The sequence below is a fragment of the Amblyomma mixtum genome, chromosome 5 (genome assembly GCF_055824585.1).
Source record: "Amblyomma mixtum isolate Tamu chromosome 5, ASM5582458v1, whole genome shotgun sequence".
NCBI classification, from domain to species: domain Eukaryota; kingdom Metazoa; phylum Arthropoda; class Arachnida; order Ixodida; family Ixodidae; genus Amblyomma; species Amblyomma mixtum.
This window is the reverse complement of record NC_143016.1, coordinates 116,287,248-116,305,876: the sequence shown is the minus strand read 5'-3', so window position 1 is coordinate 116,305,876 and position 18,629 is coordinate 116,287,248. Positions and strand designations below refer to the sequence as shown.

At 49.1% G+C, this 18,629-nt stretch overlaps 1 protein-coding gene across 1 annotated transcript in view; it reads right to left on the bottom strand.

Annotated features, from left to right (window-relative positions):
- LOC149343422 (uncharacterized) overlaps window positions 1-17,996 on the bottom strand; it is a 67,243-nt gene extending 49,247 nt beyond the window's left edge. Inside the window, exons 1-9 of the mRNA XM_089546964.1 lie at window positions 17,805-17,996; window positions 17,010-17,162; window positions 15,815-15,902; window positions 15,116-15,342; window positions 12,965-13,006; window positions 12,061-12,151; window positions 10,700-10,782; window positions 8,725-8,828; window positions 6,378-6,465 (exon numbers count right to left, since the gene is read on the bottom strand). Of these exons, the coding sequence (XP_089403090.1) occupies window positions 6,378-6,465; window positions 8,725-8,828; window positions 10,700-10,782; window positions 12,061-12,151; window positions 12,965-13,006; window positions 15,116-15,342; window positions 15,815-15,902; window positions 17,010-17,162; window positions 17,805-17,961 (1,033 nt within the window). The 5' untranslated portion in view covers window positions 17,962-17,996. The remainder of the gene's footprint in view (window positions 1-6,377; window positions 6,466-8,724; window positions 8,829-10,699; window positions 10,783-12,060; window positions 12,152-12,964; window positions 13,007-15,115; window positions 15,343-15,814; window positions 15,903-17,009; window positions 17,163-17,804) is intronic.
- Between the last annotated feature and the right edge of the window lie 633 nt (window positions 17,997-18,629).

Here is an 18,629-nt window from a genome sequence, read left to right as displayed (position 1 = left end):
ATAGAGAAAAAAGGAGGAGAAGGCGCTGCTCTATGTTGAGGAGGGCTTTCGGGAGAGAAAGGCGCAATGAAAAGGATGCAGAAAATAAATAGGTAGAAGGAATTAATTAATAAGGTCAGTGAATTGTAAGTACAACAGAGGCGAATGCGGTAAAGTTTTAAAGTGAAGTGAACAACTTCAATGTCCTGCAGGTGGGCAGAGGGAGAGCTCAGCGCACTGTAAATACACGTGATGGGGACCGAAAAAACATTTAAAAGATTGTGAGTGAGTCCAATGCAGTTCGGAGAATGCAATGCACATAGCGACAACACAAGTGAAGCAATGCGAGTTGAGACTCATAGCAAATAACTTGTGTAGCATTAGTTGCTAGTCGCGCCCCTGTTTTTGCCTTGTGTTGCGATTGTCGTTGTTAACCTGCGAGGTTACTCCAGCTTTCCCGTATCCATCCAAGTGCAAACGTGGCCTTTGTGATAGCCACCTATGTATAGAAGATGTATGCTGCCAGAGAACAAGATTCATGCAGTGCCGACACAGGGCGTCTGCATTTTGCTGGCGCTTGGTTTCTTGCGACACCATTGGCCCGAACACAAATGCCTTTTAGGCATCCTCGCTTATAGGCCTTGTGTAGTCTCTATCTCCAAAGTCTTCCTCTTTCCTCTCCCTTCAATCATTTACTCTACTCTAACAGGGCTCTTTAGGTGCCCATTCCGAGTGAGGAAAGTTATTGGGTTTTGTCTCTTTCGGAGACATGACCCTCCGGCACGCAGTCTCTAAAACGTAGAAGTTATTTTGTGCTTCTGGCCAGTATCGGCTAGTGAAGGCACTAGGACATATATTAATATTGTCACAGAAGCAGGTAGGCAGGTTTGTATTTGCCACAACGTCCAAGCGCCAGCGGAAACGGCCCGGCCGGCTAACCGACTAGCGAGCGAGCTCACGGGCGAAGAAGAGCGCGCGCCAGCCTCCTGAGCGCGACTACTAGGCGGCGCCAGTAATGCGTTGCGGCATTGCCCCTCCCGGTGGAAAAAGCATCGTCCCGATGCTGCGTGGCGAGGTCAAGCAGAACCGTAGGCTTGACCTAGCGGGCGTGGAAGGGCTTCATCCGGGCAACGTGTACGACTTCCGACTGTGTTTGCCGTCGGGACGTACGAACAGTTCCTTGCGGAATCACTTCGTAGGTGACGTCGCTGAGTTTGCGCAGCACTTCGTACGGGCCGAAGTAGCGGCGCAGAAGCTTCTCAGAGCGACCCCGCTGGCGAACAGGAACCCACACCCAGACTTTATCGCCAGGGTTGTAAATCACCTCCCTGTGACGAAGGTTATAGCGTTGAGCGTCTTTAACCTGCTGCGTCCGGAGTCTCGTTCGAGCAAGCTGACGGGCGGCCTCAGTGCGCTGGACAAATTGGGCAGCGCCGGCAACCGATGGAAGGGCGACATCGGGCAGTAACATTGCATCCAGCATGGTAACGGCTTCGCGACCGTACACCAAACGAAACGGGGTGAAGCGGGTCGTTTCCTGGACTGCGGTATTATACGCAAATGTTGCATACGGTAGTACCTGGTCCCAGTTCTTATGGTCTTCGTCGACGTACATTGAAAGCATATCGGCGATGGTCTTATTGAGTCGCTCAGTAAGGCCATTCGTCTGAGGATGGTAAGCTGTTGTTCTGCGATGACAAGTGCCACTGAGCCGCATAACTTCGTGGGTGAGAGCTGAAGTAAATGCAGTGCCTCTGTCAGTTAAAACGACCGCAGGGGCACCATGACGGAGGACTAGGTTAAAGATGAAAAAGTTCGCAATATCAGTAGAAGTGCCGCTGGGAAGAGCTTTGGTTTCACAATAACGGGTGATGTAATCAGTGGCGACTATAATGTAGCGGTTGCCCAAAGATGACGTAGGAAACGGCCCGAGCAAGTCCATACCGACTTGGTGAAAGGGTACCCGAGGAGGACCAATAGGCTGCAGCAGACCGGCCGGCTTGACAGGCGGCGTCTTCCGACGTTGGCAATCACGGCACGTCTTAACATAGCGCCGGACAATAGCAGCAAGCTTGGGCCAGTAGTATTTTTGTCGTACGTGAGCCAAGGTCCGTGAGAAACCGAGATGGCCGGCAGAAAGCTCGTCGTGGCATGCCTGCAAAACGTCGGGACGGAGCGGCGTTGGGACCACCAGCAGGTACCGAATGTCTGTGGAAGCGTAGTTTTTCTTGTAAAGGACGCCGTCCCGCAAGCAGAACGACGACAGGCCACGCGTAAAAAGGCGAGGTGGCGATGAGGCGGTTCCCTCGAGGTAATCGATGAGGGGCCGCAGTTCGGTGTCATCTCGCTGTTGTTGAGCGAGATCAGGCGTCGTGAGAGCGCCGAGAAAAACGGAGTCATCTGTTTCAGGTGAAGAACACGGGATAGGGGCTCGGGATAGACAGTCAGCGTCACTGTGTTTCTTGCCGGACTTGTACACAATAGTGACGTCGAACTCCTGCAAGCGGAGACTCCAGCGGGCTAAGCGGCCAGCAGAGAGAGTGGTGATCACTGACCACTCTAAACGGCCGACCATACAAATACGGCCGAAATTTTGTCACCGCCCAGACAATTGCAAGGCACTCCTTTTCGGTAGTAGAATAATTCGCTTCGGCACGAGAGAGGGTGCGACTGGCGTAAGCAATGACCCGCTCAGCACCATCTTGCCACTGAACGAGAACTGCTCCGAGGCCAACGTTACTGGCGTCGGTATGCAATGCTGTATCCGCCTCCTCGTCGAAGTGGCCAAGTATGGGCGTTGTTTGAAGGCGTGTGCGAAGCTCCTCGAAAGCCCTTTGCTGCTCGTCAGCCCAGATGAGAGGTTGGTCGTCCTTTGTCAGACGAGTCAGTGGTTCGGCTATCCGGGAGAAGTCATGGACAAAGCGTCTGTAATATGCACAGAGGCCCAAAAACCGTCGAACAGAACTTTTATCAGTAGGAGTCGGGAAAGCAGCTACGGCAGCCGTCTTCTCTGGATCAGGGTAATACCCTCAGCGCTGACGACATGGCCCAGAAACTTCAGCTGTTGGAATGCAAAGTGGCATTTTTCCGGTTTTAGTGAGAGGCCGGCCGCGCGGATGGCATTTAGGACGGCCGTCAAGCGCTGGAGATGCTCGTCGTAAGTCGCAGAGAAAATGACGACGTCGTCAAGGTAGACGAGGCACGTCTGCCATTTGAGGCCAGCTAGGACAGTGTCCATCATTCTTTGGAAGGTCGCGGGGGCGGAGCACAAACCAAAGGGAAGCACCTTAAATTCGTAGAGGCCGTCAGGAGTAATGAACGCCGTCTTTTCACGATCACATTCATCGACTTCGATCTGCCAATAGCCACTGCGTAGATCGAGCGATGAAAAGTATCGGGCATGGCGGAGTCGGTCGAACGAGTCGTCGATTCGAGGCAGTGGGTAGACGTCTTTTTTTGTAATTTTGTTGAGCCTCCTGTAGTCGACGCAGAATCTGAGTGTTCCATCCTTTTTAGCGACCAGCACAACAGGCGAGGCCCATGGGCTTGTGGACGGTTGGATCAAATCATCGCGAAGCATTTCATCAACTTGCGCCCGAATAGCCTCGCGTTCCTTAGTCGACACTCGGTAGGGGTGTTGGCGGATAGGGCGTTCGGTGGGGTCAACTATAATGCGATGCTTTGCTACTGACGTCTGTCCCACCTTGGACGTGACGGCAAAGCAGTCATGGTAAGAATCAAGAATTGCTTGAAGGCGGCGTTTCCGGTCAAAAGGCAAAGCAGGATTCACGTCAGTTCGAACTGTATGGGCAGTGCTCTCGGGAGGGTTCTTGGTGAGCAACGATAGGGCGCAGTGGGCTGAGGGCTCGCCGACTTCATCAAAGTAGGCGATGGCTGCCCCTTGCGGTAAATGGCGGTATTCGGCGCTAAAGTTCGTTAAAAGCAGTTCAGTTCGGTTATTACTCAAGGAAAAGACCCCACGAGCGACGCAGATTTGTAGGCTAAACAATAAATTCACATTCATTTCCGCGAGGCCTTGAAGGGCGGGGGGGTTGTCGCAGTGCACTGTAACAAACATGCTGGTGCGTGGAGGTAGTGTGACATGATCATCGCATACCCGGAAAACTGGCCTGTCTGCTGTGTAGTCGTCGGAAACTGCGCGCTGGGTCGAAAAAGTCACCATGAGGTCACGGAGGTTGATGATTGCGCCGTTTTCTCGAAGAAAATCAAGACCGAGGATCAGGTCCTTGGAGCACTCCGCCAGCACAGCAAAGCAACAAGAGAAAGTTACGTGGCGAATCTCGACTCGGGCGGAGCACACTCCTAGCGGCGTCAGCACATGCCCTCCGGCTGTCCTTATCGGCGCGCCGTGCCAAGGAGTCAGAACTTTGCGTAGGATTGTAGCAAGGCTACGACCCATAACGCAAAAATCAGCGCCGGTATCTACAAGGGCAGTCGTATGGTGGTTGTCAACGGCGATCGGTATCTCAGCGGAAAGAAGCTCACCGTCGACGAAGTGCGCCGTATCACGGATCGTCGGACTGACGGGTCGTTCAGTGCGTCGAAGCGCGGCGTCGAAGGTAAGCTTCTGTGATCGTCGGGAGGTCGTCGGACTCGTTGGTCGTTCGGTGCGTCGATTGGGGGCGTCGGAGGAAAACTGCGGCGACCGTCGGAAAGTGGTCGGACTGCTGGTCGATGCGGGGGGTCGGAGGTCGGAATGTTTGATCGGATCGGCGAATGGAGGATGTTGGTCGCAGTGCTCATCGACGGCGGCTCTACCTCCGAGAGTCGCCGTCCTCAGTTTTCCCGGCGCGGACTTGGGGACTGCCTGAAGGAAGTACGCCGGTTGGGGGAAAACTGTCGCGGCAATGGCGACCTGGACTGGCGTCCCGGTGGGGACGGAGGTGGGACGGTGGCGCTGAGGTACTGGTCGATGTCCCGAGGTCGTTCACCATAGCGCGGCCGAGGGGCATCCGGTGAGAATCCGCGCAAGCCCATCCGACGGTATGGACAGTGGCGCAGTACGTGTCCGGCTTCGCCGCAGTGGAAGCACAGAGGTAGATTGTTCGGCGTACGCCACACGTGTGCTTTGCGAACGGGCGGTCGAGTGTCGGGCGCATCAGCCGGAGCTGGATGTCGGGGTGCAGGACGGACGAGAGGAGCGGGCGTGTAGGGTGCCGGCGGTGCTGGCGCAGGGGTACGCAACGCGTCGCTGTAGGACATGAAGTGCGGCGCAGGCGGCTGGGGGGATGGCATTGATGGCACTGCTTGCCGGAGCTCTTCACGTATAACATCCGAGATGCCTCCAACACGCGGGTGTTGCTCGAGGAAGGGCAGCTTTTGAAGGTCTTCACGTACGATGCTTCGGACAAGCTCGCGAAGGGCGCCACTCTCGTTGTCGTTCATCGGCAAGCGGAAGTCCACAGCAGTGATGTTCGCAGAACGATCAAATTGTACGAATCGCTGTTGTAGGGCACGCTCCATACTTGTCGCCTCCCTCTTAAAATCAGCCACAGTACATGGAGGGTCACGTACAAGGCCGACGAAGATCTGTTCTTTAACGCCACGCATAAGATGGCGCACCTTCTTTGCCTCCGACATGGACGGATCCGCGTGGTTGAAAAGCCGAGTCATTTCTTCTACAAACATGGCGACGCTCTCATTGGGCCGCTGCGCTCGGGACTGTAGAGCCAGTTCAGCCATCTCTTTTCTTGCGTCGTTGCCGAATGTGCTGAGCAGCTTTTGCCGGAAATCTTGCCAGGTGGTGATGGTAGCCTCGTGGTTTTCGAACCACATCTTGGCGGCGTCTTCAAGTGAAAAATAAATGTTCCGCAACTTTCGCTCCTCGTCCCACGCATTAAACGCAGCGACCCGGTCGTAGTTGGTCAACCAGTCCTCAACATCCTCAAATTTGTCGCCATGGAACGGCGTGGGCATACGCGGAGCATGGAAGAACAGCGACTGGGCACTCACTGCAAGGTGAACGGGCTGGCTTGCCTCTGTAGTCGTCATGGTTCGCGGTAAGGAAAGAAGGGGACCACACTCGGGAGCTAAGCCTCTCAAGCGGCGGCTGGCCTTGTGCACAGGTGTGTCCACGGTGTGTAGCGGGGCTTCGGAGGCACCCAAAAGCTCTTCGGACATGGGATGTACCCAGCACCTCCACCAAAATGTCACAGAAGCAGGTAGGCAGGTTTGTATTTGCCACAACGTCCAAGCGCCAGCGGAAACGGCCCGGCCGGCTAACCGACTAGCGAGCGAGCTCACGGGCGAAGAAGAGCGCGCGCCAGCCTCCTGAGCGCGACTACTAGGCGGCGCCAGTAATGCGTTGCGGCAATATCAAACCCTTCCGTTCTCTGCCCCCCTTCGACATGATACTTGGGCCCATAGGAGGTTCTTACCGCTGTGGTCTCTGCGTAGCTGTTGAACCACCGTATGCACGTCCTGTATGGCCGCCCTGAAGGAGCTGAACTTGAAGTAGACGATCACCTGAGAGCAATGGTTGAAACGGGCCCGTTAGTTTGTCGATAGCGCAGTCACTGCTTGGGTGACAGAAACCATCAAAATGTTCAGTGCACCACACTCTGCTGTGAGTATTTTGCTCACAGTATGCTGATATTACCATACCACCTCATAGTACGACACTGTATGAAATTCTTGCTCATTGAAGCAAACTTTTGAAGCAAGAACGGAAGGTGGTCCTATCGGTACCTTATATTCCAAAAATTCAACTCGAGAGCCTTGAGCCTTCTCAAGGAACGCTTCCCTTTCAACCGCCTACGCTGAGCCGTTTCGAGAGATGCGGGACCGGTAAACCGTGTTGTTTATTCCATTTATTTTTATCTAGCATATGTTTAAGAAGAGAGAAGTTTAGATTATCTCCGTAGCTGTGCTGCGCTAGAGAGAGCATTACATAGTTCTCGTTTTTTTCCCTTGTGACATCATATACAGTGCCGAAATACTTTGCAACCTTTGTATGATACGTTCGTTTTTTCCAACCGACAAGCAGTTTTTAAATATGGCGACCAAAACAACAGCGATAGAAGGGAGAGAAACACGAGCATAAGTGATCATAAACTGATTTGGGTGTATCTGTTCTTCTTGAACCTGTGAACGAAGTGTGGTTTATGGGCGTGTGCATGTCATGGTTACCTACGCCTGGTGTTAGATGCATGCGGTGTATGCAATGCCTTGAACATTTGTGGATTTCTTATCGTTTTTTTACGTTATCATCAATACTCTGCCTTTTCTGGAATACTTTTGAACGTGGATACTATTTGGGCAGACTGAACAGAGCTAACTATATCACTTTCGACGTCATGTTCACTCTTTGTGGCTGTGCCCTCATAACGAGTGAAGGTGTAGCCGGCTTCGAACATAGAATGCAATAATTTTGACGCGATAACATCAAGGGTCCCCTTCAACGGAAAACATGGCGTTGTCATCGGCGGCCTAAGCAAATATGACCACAAAAACAAAGCAGGTGGCCCACGTGTCATCTAGGCTACGTGACCTTGTGACGTCATCACAACCTCCCCTTACTGATAGGTGGCAACCCGTCAAACGGATTATGAGCAAACTGCCCATCGTTTAAGTGGCAGTTAATGATTGGAGGCTAGAGTTCCGCCGTGTAGAGCGACCTAGGTCTCATAAGCCCAACATGTGGCCGTGTCAACCACAGACACATGTGGGGCTTATGAGACTTAGGTTGCTCTCCCCGAGCAAACTCTCGCGACCAAAGGCCGTGTTTGACACAGTCACCTGCCGGAACAGTGTAGCATCGCTTAACCGCTGTACCACTGCTCCAGAATGGTATGAGGACTCCCAGATATCTATGAATTGTCAGCTTTGGCCCAAAAGAGCCGCGGACATGATCACCTTGATTGCGAAATTGCTTGCGGCGCAAGAGTAGCTGCTGGTTTCTCGGCCCTGGAGCGAGCGCTTGTCTGGAGGGTGACGACCTTGAAAAAATATTGGTAGATGGCGTGGCGATGGATCGGTGGTATTTCGTTGGTCAACGAGAACAAGCGGGGGGTGCCGGCGCGGGCGCGGAAGCGTATTCCGGGGGCGAATGGGTGTGCGTGGTATGCGTCGTGTGCTGGGAGCAGCGAGCAACTTGCGCAGGCTGGTGAGATAGCGGTGAGCTGAGACGAACCTGGATGTGTCGGCACTTGCGTTTTTGTTTTAGTTGATGCATGAGTGCCTCTAAATTTTTACCGTGTGATTAAAGCTGGAAGCATTGGGCTGCCTTTGCTACGAATCAGCTCTTCCCGGTGACGGGATACTCATGAACCAACGACCGCAGGAGTGGGTCCTAAAGAATGTATAGTAGGGAATTACCGTGCCTGTGAAGTGACCCGAGGCCGCTGCATGGATCCATTAACGCTATAGATCCTGGGCTACAGCAGGATGTAGCCCTTGAACATGGCAAGAGCTGAATTGGGGCGAAATGATAGTGCGCGGAAGCCAGACATGCGAAGTGAACGTGATGCGAACGTGTCACCTGTTCTTATTATATTCGTAAGAGCACTATCAAAGCAGGCCTGGAACACATGTTTATATGCTCCTAAGTGCTTTCGAGTGGGAAACTGCTTTGACCCGCCCGTAAAATTAATCCGAGTTAGGGCATTTGGCTTGCGATTCACCTATGCTTGTAATAAATCAATAGAACTGTGTCACAAAATGCATGTCAGTCAAAAGTATCCACGTCCGTAACAGGGCGTCATGTTCCTGCTCCTGTCCCGTTACCTTGGACGGCGACGCCGGATATGCCGGTCGATCTCGAGGCCTCAGCATATTCCATGTCTTGTGCACTGCCCGCCATATATCGACCTCCGTGCACTGCTCGCACCCTGTAAACAGAAGCATATTAATTCAAGAATGGAATTAGGCAGGAGAAAGAGGTTGAAGAGGGTAAGGTTTTTTTTCGGCATATCAATGAAATGGGCCAAAGTACTGCGGGTTGAAAGTGTTACGTGGCGTAACGGAACCAAATTACATTAGTAAAATTGTGACAACGCTCAGACATTACCGTGCAGCTACATGCCCGCCCATGCGTCATCTTTAAAGCGCAGCTAAGCTATTCTTATAGCTTGCACAAACACAGCGCACAAAACTGAGGATGATGTAATTTTTTTCATGGTTCAGGTGAGTGAATCGAATGCATGTAGTCTCTAGATTGCAGATCCTCCGCGGCATCGACGAAGTTTTGCATGCAGCAAATCTCCTCGTTTATGAGATATACGAGAAATGTCTGCGCATCAAAAATTGTCCCTGAATTCACTGATACCAGGCCTGTGCGCTCAGACGCAGCTTTCGCACGGTGAATAAAAGCATTGTGGTTTATATTGGTGCGGTACTATCAAGGTTTGTATGTACAGGGTAAGTCAAAAGTTCTCAGGCCATAGGGTGTGCTTTTCAATGGAATATTCTTCCATTTATAATAGTAATAAAGGTATCATAATTATCAGAAGTGAGAATGATACTTGTATCCTTTAGAGACATTTCGGACTTCTAGGATGTCGTAACTGCCCTACTATAGCGCTCGAAAGCAGACCCTATGGTCTGCGAACTGCTAACCGACCCTGTACATTCATGATCTCTGATTTTTGATAGAACTTGCCGGGACACATCGCAGCGTGACGCTGTTTGTTGCATCCGAGCTGACATTACCCGTTTAGGTTCAAGAACTTTGGGTTGTGGGCAACCTTTGACTCTGAGGCATAATATCAGAGGCTATCGGGCTGCCCATATTAACACTAAACGCTAACGAACTAGCAGATTTATGTCCTGGTACTCCGAATGCCAAATTCGCTAGAAGCGCATTTTTAAAACTTATTTTCCCCAAGAAGCTTCACCTGAACATTTTCTTTATCACATTTTGGAGGCATATTTAGCTTATAAAAGTCGCCTGTGTTGCAAGAAACGATATAGTTTTGGAACAAACAGAAAACAAAAAACCAAACAATGAACCCCTTCATATCTGGGAGAGTGTGTTTTGCAGTGGAGTTCGCAGTTCTTTTTGCTGAAAGTAGCGAGGAAAGGGCGCTCATCTTCGTGGGAAAAAACCAAGTGCATCTCGTCATTTACTCTTTTCTTCGTTGTACTTCTCTTTCCACGAAGTTGTGTATATGCAGTATAGATGGTACTTAATTCGAACATTAAACGATGCCCTTTATTGTAAATATTCGAATTTTATTGTGCAAAGAAAAATTAACGCTGTAAAAAGTATAGAATAAGTATGAATACACCAGCACTAGTTTATTCGTTCCTTTTGTATTTTTTTGTGAACTTTGCATGTACAAGAGCGGTGATTTGACTAACAGCATAGACCACTAACAAGCGCACTGTGCTTAGGCGTAACACATAAAGGTGTCAGCAGCAGATGAAGCTTCATGAATTTTTATCGATTTGATTTGATACGAATGAAAATAAGCCCTGCGAGCTTTATTAAAGGTAATCGGTTTTTACGCCATCATACGTCAAATACGTAAGCATCATGATCGAAAAAAAAAGTTATTTTAACCTGTAGCTGGTCTCATGCTTGGTTTTTACTTCATGGTAAGGACGCGCCTTTGTGATTAATTACGGGTAGCACGCTTTCAGCAGGGGAGAAAAAAAAGAAATATAACTCTAAGATTGCCTTTTTTTGCCATGTTCTCGATGGCACATGAAGGTGATGCGTGCGCGTCCCGACGGGAGTCGTACGTAAGCTCCAACTGACTGGCGTCCTCACTCAGGGCGGCCGGGGACAAACTAACCGCTGTGTGTCGGCCTCCTGTCCTCAGCAGCCTCTCGGACATGTAGCTGGAAAGGGCGGGAAAAAGAATGTGCAACGCTCTTGATCACGAGCATGACACTGCGCAAGCGCATTCGTTTCAATACTAGTGAAAGGATAAGGTTTGGTCATGGTTTATTGGGGTTTAACGTCCCAAAGCAGCTCAGGCTATGAGGGACGCCGTACCGAAGGGCTCCGCAAATTTTGACCACGTGGGGTTCTTTAACGTGCACTGGCATCGCACAGTACACGGGCCTCTAGAATTTCACCTCCATCGAAATTCGGCCGTCGCGGCCGGGATCGAACCCGCGTCTTTCGGGTCAGCAGCCCAGTGCCGTAACCACTGAGCCTTAAAGGATAAGGGTTTTAGATTGTCACAAGGTGAGCGATTACCAGCGTTCCCTCCAAAGTCCGGCTCTAAGGCTGTGGGCGGAAGGATCGTTCTTCGTAACGGCATATCTAACAGTACTTTACCGGCTTGGTGTTAAGTTGCAAGCGGCTGCTTCACACAACCTGACTGAAGAACTGCAGTAACTGAAGAACTTATAATTGGCAAGAAAACACCCAAGAATAAAAAGGCTCTACCAGTTGATTCGTTAGAAATTTTCCTTTTTAAAGTCATGTAAGATAAATTGTTGTGGTGTATGCAGCTGAATTGTATCATGTTATTAACGGGTTTTTCGATATTGCAGATGCTGACCTATTAATGTGACGGTGCCACAGCTACACCGTAATTTGATCGACCTGCAACGGGCAAACTCAACACAAACAGTTTTCAGTGCTTTTTCATGTTTCATATCCTGAACCACGCTGTCGGTTCCGAAATGTTTAAAAGTGAACCAACTTTTGACTTTGACGGCCTTCAATCTTGAAATATATGCTCCATTTCTGAAGACCAAATAATAAAGGGCTAATTACCGATTTTAGTTAATTAGCCTTATACTATCCGCATCTGTCAATTGAATATTGCCTGCCCTGCTGTGCAGTTCACTTGTAGATATCGCATGAATGTATATCTCAATGCTTTAAAAAATAATTTGCAACGAATGATTTCATGCAGGCGGTGTACTTCAAAAATTCACACCAGTGATTTCACGGCCCTCATAGCCCCCCACGTGTCCTTACGGGACGTTGAATCCCGCATGCCACATACGACTACCAGCTCTTCCGACTTTATTAACAATTTCCTATGACTGCGGGATTTGATTCAAACATGTAATATTTATGGCTTTTTTGTGGCTATGCTTTGTAGAAACTCGTAGACCAAAAAAAAATTTTGTCGAGAACCGGAGCGTGTGCTTTCTTACCTGGCAATTTTCTTTTGGTAGTTATCGTAGATGGAGTTGCCCGGTATAGGATCCAGTAGGATGAGGACATCGGTTTGCGTGTCACAAGTGGCTGGTAAAGCAGAGAATGCGTAAGTAGCAACGAGAATATAGTGCCCAGAGAGCAAAGTGCATCGTTTTATTTAAAACATTTGTTAGCGGTAAACAGAGAAGACGCCAATGCAGTGCTACAGAAACCGTAAGAAAAGTGTTCACCATGAGAAGGTAATGTTGGAGCAGGGAAAACTATAAAAAATCACAAAATATAAAGAAGATGAATGAGTAGAGTCAAAACTGAGAAAATAACAGTAGAGGTAACAGTAAAGAGAGTGATATTTAGAAAGGAAGACACATGCGACATTTGGGTCACATGCGACATTTGGGCCACATGAGACAAATGGGCAGTCCTCGTGTACTGGTGCACTGTATGCTTCTGTCGTGACAAACCAACCAGGCCAAACTGCCACATTGCTCTAAAGGAATCTGACAGCGCTCACAAGCCAGGCAAATGAACAGATAGCTTCTTACTAGAAACAGGCGCTTTTAAAGATGACTTCGAGATGCGTCTTGTTGACTCTCTTGTTACGACGTCTGGTGTAGTCACGTGCGGTGCGGTGAAAGTAACTGCCCTGGAACACACTTTTATGACTTAAGACCCTGCGAAATTTTTTTTACTGCTTTTACGTGCCATTGGCTGACCCGTTTTATAGTGTTTGGTTGGTCAGCACTTGCTGCTTAATTGTCATCAACATTATGAAGAGCTCGACGCGTATACTTGTACAAGCCCCATGACTCTTAGTAACAGTTAGTTTGTAGCAGTTTTTTACAGAAGTTTAAGAAGTGGTAGGCGAAGAAAAGTCAGCGGATGAAATAGTATGTCACGTACCTGCACTGCTATCGATGTTCTCGACGCACTCCCTAGGAGGCTCTGAGAGTAAAATAAAAAATGAAATGAGCACTTCGCACAAAACGAAGTGGTTAGCTACAGCTGTTTGTGCTCACCATGTCGACTTTGATTAGCCCCGCATATTAAAGCAGGGGTACAAACCGAGGCTAGTGAGCGGGTGCCCGGTTTTGGTGGTGGCGTAAAAAAAAAACAGAACATTTCAGGGAATGCTTGATGCGTGCACTACGATGCACTAATAGCGTGTGGAATAACTTTTATGAAACAAGGTTTGTTTGATGGCTTCCAGTGCTTTTCATAGGATAGGATTACTTAATGACCTGAAAAAAACATACGAGTTTTTAGCGACTTAACCAGGTCTCAGCGCCCGGCGTAAAGAAGACACTAGCGATTGAAAATCTCTTCAGCATCCCTTCTCTTCAGCAGAAATGCTATGGGTGGAAAAATGCAATGCGCCCAGTGTAGGCATGGTCAAGAAAAAAAAATTCTTTGCATCCGAATATTCATTCGGGTGCTGTCGCATGCTTGTTTTATTACGGGTGTACACGTGCTATTCTGTTTTAATAGCATCAGAACATTTATGTTTTGATTCTTTATGTAGGGCGTTAGTGATAGCTTTTAATACTGCCGCCGAAAATTTGGCGTGGTGGGGCGTCACATTTCTTGACGTCATCACAGCTCGACTGCAAATCCGCGCACAGCGCGCGCGAGCCATACTCAAAACAGGCACGGTAAGGGAACGCTCAACTGCCACCACTAGCGCTCTGGCGTTGCGAAGCCGGGAAGATCAGGACCAGATTTTCTCTGTGGTTACATCACACGCGCTGGCGTCATTGAACCATCTGATAGTGCCTAGAGTGGACAACGGAAGGCTTTCATCACTAAGCTCCTAGAAGGAGACGTGGAAGCACTGGACGCTGCAGCCGTCCGTTGCGCCCGCACCCTAGAACGGATACCACCATCGCGTGCGAATCCTGATTAAGGCGGCTTGCAGAATGGGCTGAAGCGACAAGTGCTAGCGACGGATGACTTGCGACTCCTGGTATTGCAGAATTTCGCAACTTACGCAACAGGCTTAAACGTCGACGTTTTTTTTCTTTCTTTGTTATAATTAATTTTGCCCCCTTTAAGGAGACTGGTCATCATCGCCGGGTTTATTTGGTACGGTTCATGAGAGAAGTGCCCCTAAAGATTTGACTTCGAGTGTCGAAGTGTCTGCTAAGGGAACCTGCGTAATTGTGTCCTCAACGTATGTGAGCATAAAAAACGGCGGTAGGCACACTGCGGTCGCTTCGGTCTTACTAAACCCATATCTGCCGCTTAGTTTATTGATTGTGTGCTTTCGCTTCTCATGTGTTCTTAAGCAGTTTTGAAAAGGTAAAATAGTGAATAAGTAATGAGTGGTTATCTTTCGTGTTAAGGTTGCTTAAGCAGTGCAGTTTAAGCATTTCATGACACCGTTTTAATGCACAGGTTCAAGCATGGTTGCCCGCAGGTTTACGGAGGAAGTACAGATGACATCGTGCTTTGGTCATGCACCGCTCTGAACGTTTTGCGTGCACTCTAGAGGGTGAGAAATTATGAACCTTGCAATAGTGTCAGATCCATGTAGCACTATGCATTCGATGGTCACTGCCAGTGCCGGAATGAGTTCACCTCTACAAATGCGTTATTTGCTAATACGACTGCACTGGGAAAAAAATGGCTTTTATCGTCAGTAACCTCCATCAACCGGGTTAATTACACTACGGAGCAAGGACATGTCTCAATGTCCTTCAAGCGTCCGGTCCACTTGAAGCTACATAAATATGCTACGTGCTGCTGATTGGTTCCAGCTCTGTATCGAAAGCGTTCCGAGACCACTGGCACCCTCGTTCGAGAGTCCACCGTGCCAGGCAGTCCCTCTTCCGCACCCAAAGAGTATTCCGTTCCTCAGGCATCTGCAAAGCCACCATGTCATAGGTCCCAGTACCAGAGCAGCAGGTCAGTATAGCGAAAGGCAAATACGACGTTCTCTGGACACACACGTGAAATACTTTCATGTGCGGCGATTCAGTATCTGCTTTCCGCACATGTCACGCATTATTGAGCTGACTGATCGTAGTCAGAAAAGAAAACGAAGTTCTGACTCACTGAGAAGGCGGTCTAACTTTGCGTGAAAGGCCTTGAGGGTGGGCAGCAGAGAATGCTTCATTGCGCTGCGCTTTATCTCTGCTTCATTGACCAGTCGGGCGTAAAGCTTAGCCACCAGCAGGACTTGTTCTTCCAGCCTAGGAGCCGACAGAAACCGCGTGACAGCCTGCTTGCGTGTGCAGAAGGATAGGCCCTCGGGGAACTCGGGAAGCAGCTCCCGGATGCCCCTGCGGTTTGGACAGACGGGCTTTAGATAGCGGTCTACAGCAACACTTTAGAATTTCTTTTAGCAGCGAAATAGTAAAGGATAGTCAGCATGATGTTTCACAGCCGCGACGTTTCAGCTGCAGCGATGCATTTGTAAAATCGGTAACAGGAGTAAAGCATGCGAAAATCTCCGTGTGAAATATCCGGTTATCACTTTAAACAAGTAAGGATTTTCTGAACTTTGCTAATGACATATTCTTCTACGCTCACGGCCCACGAAGCATTTCATGTGGCAGATGAGTAGCACTGTCTACAACTTGCAGACAAGGGTCACTTTGGTTGCAGCGTGGAGCCAGGTGGATCGCTGTACTTATTTATTTCCATACGTAAACGTTTGAACGACGTTAAAGAAGGACCTTTTTTTTTTCTCATAGCGCATACATGCTGCAACGAACACTGCATGGCGTGACTGACGCACGGAATACGAATTACCTGTTGCTGTAGTAACCGCCAAGGATCTGGCTTAGTCGTCGAGGGCGGTCATTACTTATCCTCTTCATAGCCATGGCCAGGATGAAACCTAGAGAGAGTGAGTTTGGGAAAGTTGCATTAACTGGTATCCCGGCCAGCCAAAAAGCATCTTGAGAGGATCTTGGAAGTATCACAGGACATGGTTACTTCACCTCATTTCCCATCTCTATTCAAAAATACAAGAGAAAATGTTCTGTTCTACAACAGTTACTCCTGTAGTATATTGGGACCTGACAGCAGAAACTCTTGTAGTAACAACAGTAGTTTCCGTGGTATTATGCAGTGTTCTGTCGTGACGTAGGAGTGAGTAGTGTCGCAATAACATAAAACTTCTGAATACTATTAAAAATCTTTCTTAATGACAGGGCGACAAATTTTTTATCGCAGTTTAGGACTGGATTTGTCCTAAGTTTCGACTGGGATGAAATGCACGATAAAGACTAATGTGAAAGCAGCCATTTTTTTGTAATCTTTGCAGGAAAGCAGACAGAATTTTTGATAAATGCCTCATGTCTGAAAAAACCTCCGCCGTCATCACTTGATTTAAGAGCGGTTGAAAGCTGAGAAACCCTCAGCCGCCTCATATCTAGAGCAAAAGGAAATTTGTGCAGTTTTTTTGCTATTTAGCATGACAAGGTGGGAACCACCCTAAACTCGAACCTATCATTCACATCAGTCAATCCTTCGTACATCTCTCGAAATCAAGCCGCCGCAGTGGCTCAGTGGTTATGGTGCTCAGCTGCTGACCCGAAAGACGCGGGTTCGATCCCGGCCGCTGCGGTTGCATTTCTTCGGAGGAGAAATTCTAGAGGCCCGTGTACTGTGCGATGTCAGTGCACGTTAAAGAACCCCAGTTGGTCAAAATTTCCGGAGCCCTCCACTACGGCGTCTCTCATATCCTGAGTCGCTTTGGGACGTTAAACCCCATAAACCAAACCAAACCATCTCTCGAAATCCTTTCCGAATGGTGCCACGAAACAGTTGGGCGTTTACTGCCTCTCTTTTTCTATCAATTTCTTCTCGCAAACAGGTTTTTGCACCTTCGTGCAATGTAGCAGCAAGAAAAAGTTCGTAACAGGAGTTCAAATATTCTAGCGAGAGTTCACATTCTCCCCTCCAGACAAGAATGCAGACCAGTGCGTCTGTAGTTTCTCACCATCCAATGCTCCAAGCATCTCAGCATCAGTGAACCTCGCTGTCTTGTCGGCCACGCGGAACTCGCGGGGACACATGGGTGTGGTCCACAAGCCACCGCCACCGATCGTAGGCATCTTGCTGTTCGACCACGAGGACACCGTTCCCAGGTGCACTGTTGAAGTGAGCATGCGGAAAGAGACAAAAAAGAAGTAGGCTTCTCCCAGAGATGGCCAAGGAGGAGACACGCTCAATGAACTGCATGACAAAGCCGAATGAGAGGAAGCCCTCTCCTTAAGTTCATCTCAGCACTGTTGCAGCGCTAGCGCAAAGACGTCGGCATTGGTATTATTATGAATTGTGATGTCAGTGGGCTAGTATGTGCACTGCAGCACCGCACTGAAGAAAAAAATCACGGTCGTCGCATGCTTCAAACATCTTCAAGAAAGCAGGTTGCATTCAGATTTAATCCTGTTTGACAAAACGCTGCTGGCTTTGCAGTCTCAACCTACAGATGCGGGTTGGCGGTAGATTCAAAACGAAATCCAACAAAAACACATGCCTTTTATCCAGGAGTCGTAGCTAGATTACGTGACGCGCGTTTATAAAAAAAGACACAGTGATTAGAAAAGCCCACCATTAGCTGCGGTGCGTATATCCTACCTTTAAATGGGAGCATCAGCTGAGGGTACTACCAGCATCTATGACTGAATCTTCTACGGCGAGAATACCTTAGTCATAAAAAGAACGATAGTCGAATGCGCTAGCCGAATGTTGGCCGTGAGAATGTTTGCGGCTTAGGCCGAAGGTTGCGTACCAGCGAGCGTCGGTCCGTACACATGGTCCACCACGGCGTGGCCCTGGTCCATAATCTCGAACGGCTTCTGTGAGCGGAGAAGGTTCTCCACCGTGTCCCGCCGGGCGTACTTGCTGGCTACTACACCCTTGAGGACGTGACCCAGGGCGATGCTCATGGTCGCATTGTGCGCTACGCCAACGACGCCTTGTTCCTGCATGCTGGCGTCAGAAAATGGCGCGTTCTCAAATTATAGGCGGAAGAAGAGGCACGCATATGTGAAGATACTGAATTCACGTCAGCACATAGCTGCAGGATAAACCGATAGTTTTTGCACTATTTTTGCGTCGTAGAATTTTTGCTCTCGTTTACGTGTTCAGAAGCGATGCTCCGAAATATTTCAACGTTAATGGTTCTGCTGTTTGGGAGTTAATTGTCACGACTTCATAGTGTGCCACTCTTAAGCTAAATTACGTCCTCAATGACACGTGGTCAATTGACTGCTTTAGCACAATTTAATTTAACAGAAGCTTCCTGTGCATTCTAGCATCACGCATGGCTGGAATGTTGCAGCGACAAAGACAAAGCAAGTTTCGCCTTTGTTTTGCACGAAGGATTGCTGATTTGCTCACAGCCACCGGTGACACATCGGTCTCAACTATTACTGCCACCGACTCCGAGTCGCCAATGGGCATCGTTGCGGACAGAAAGACGATTCACGCATTCCTTTGAGTGAAGGTGCTACCGCTACGAGGCAGTTTCGCCAATTGTTGACTATTACAGCAGCAAGATAGTAGAGATGCAATGAAGTTCAAAGTGGACGGGTGGAAACACTGTAACTACTCG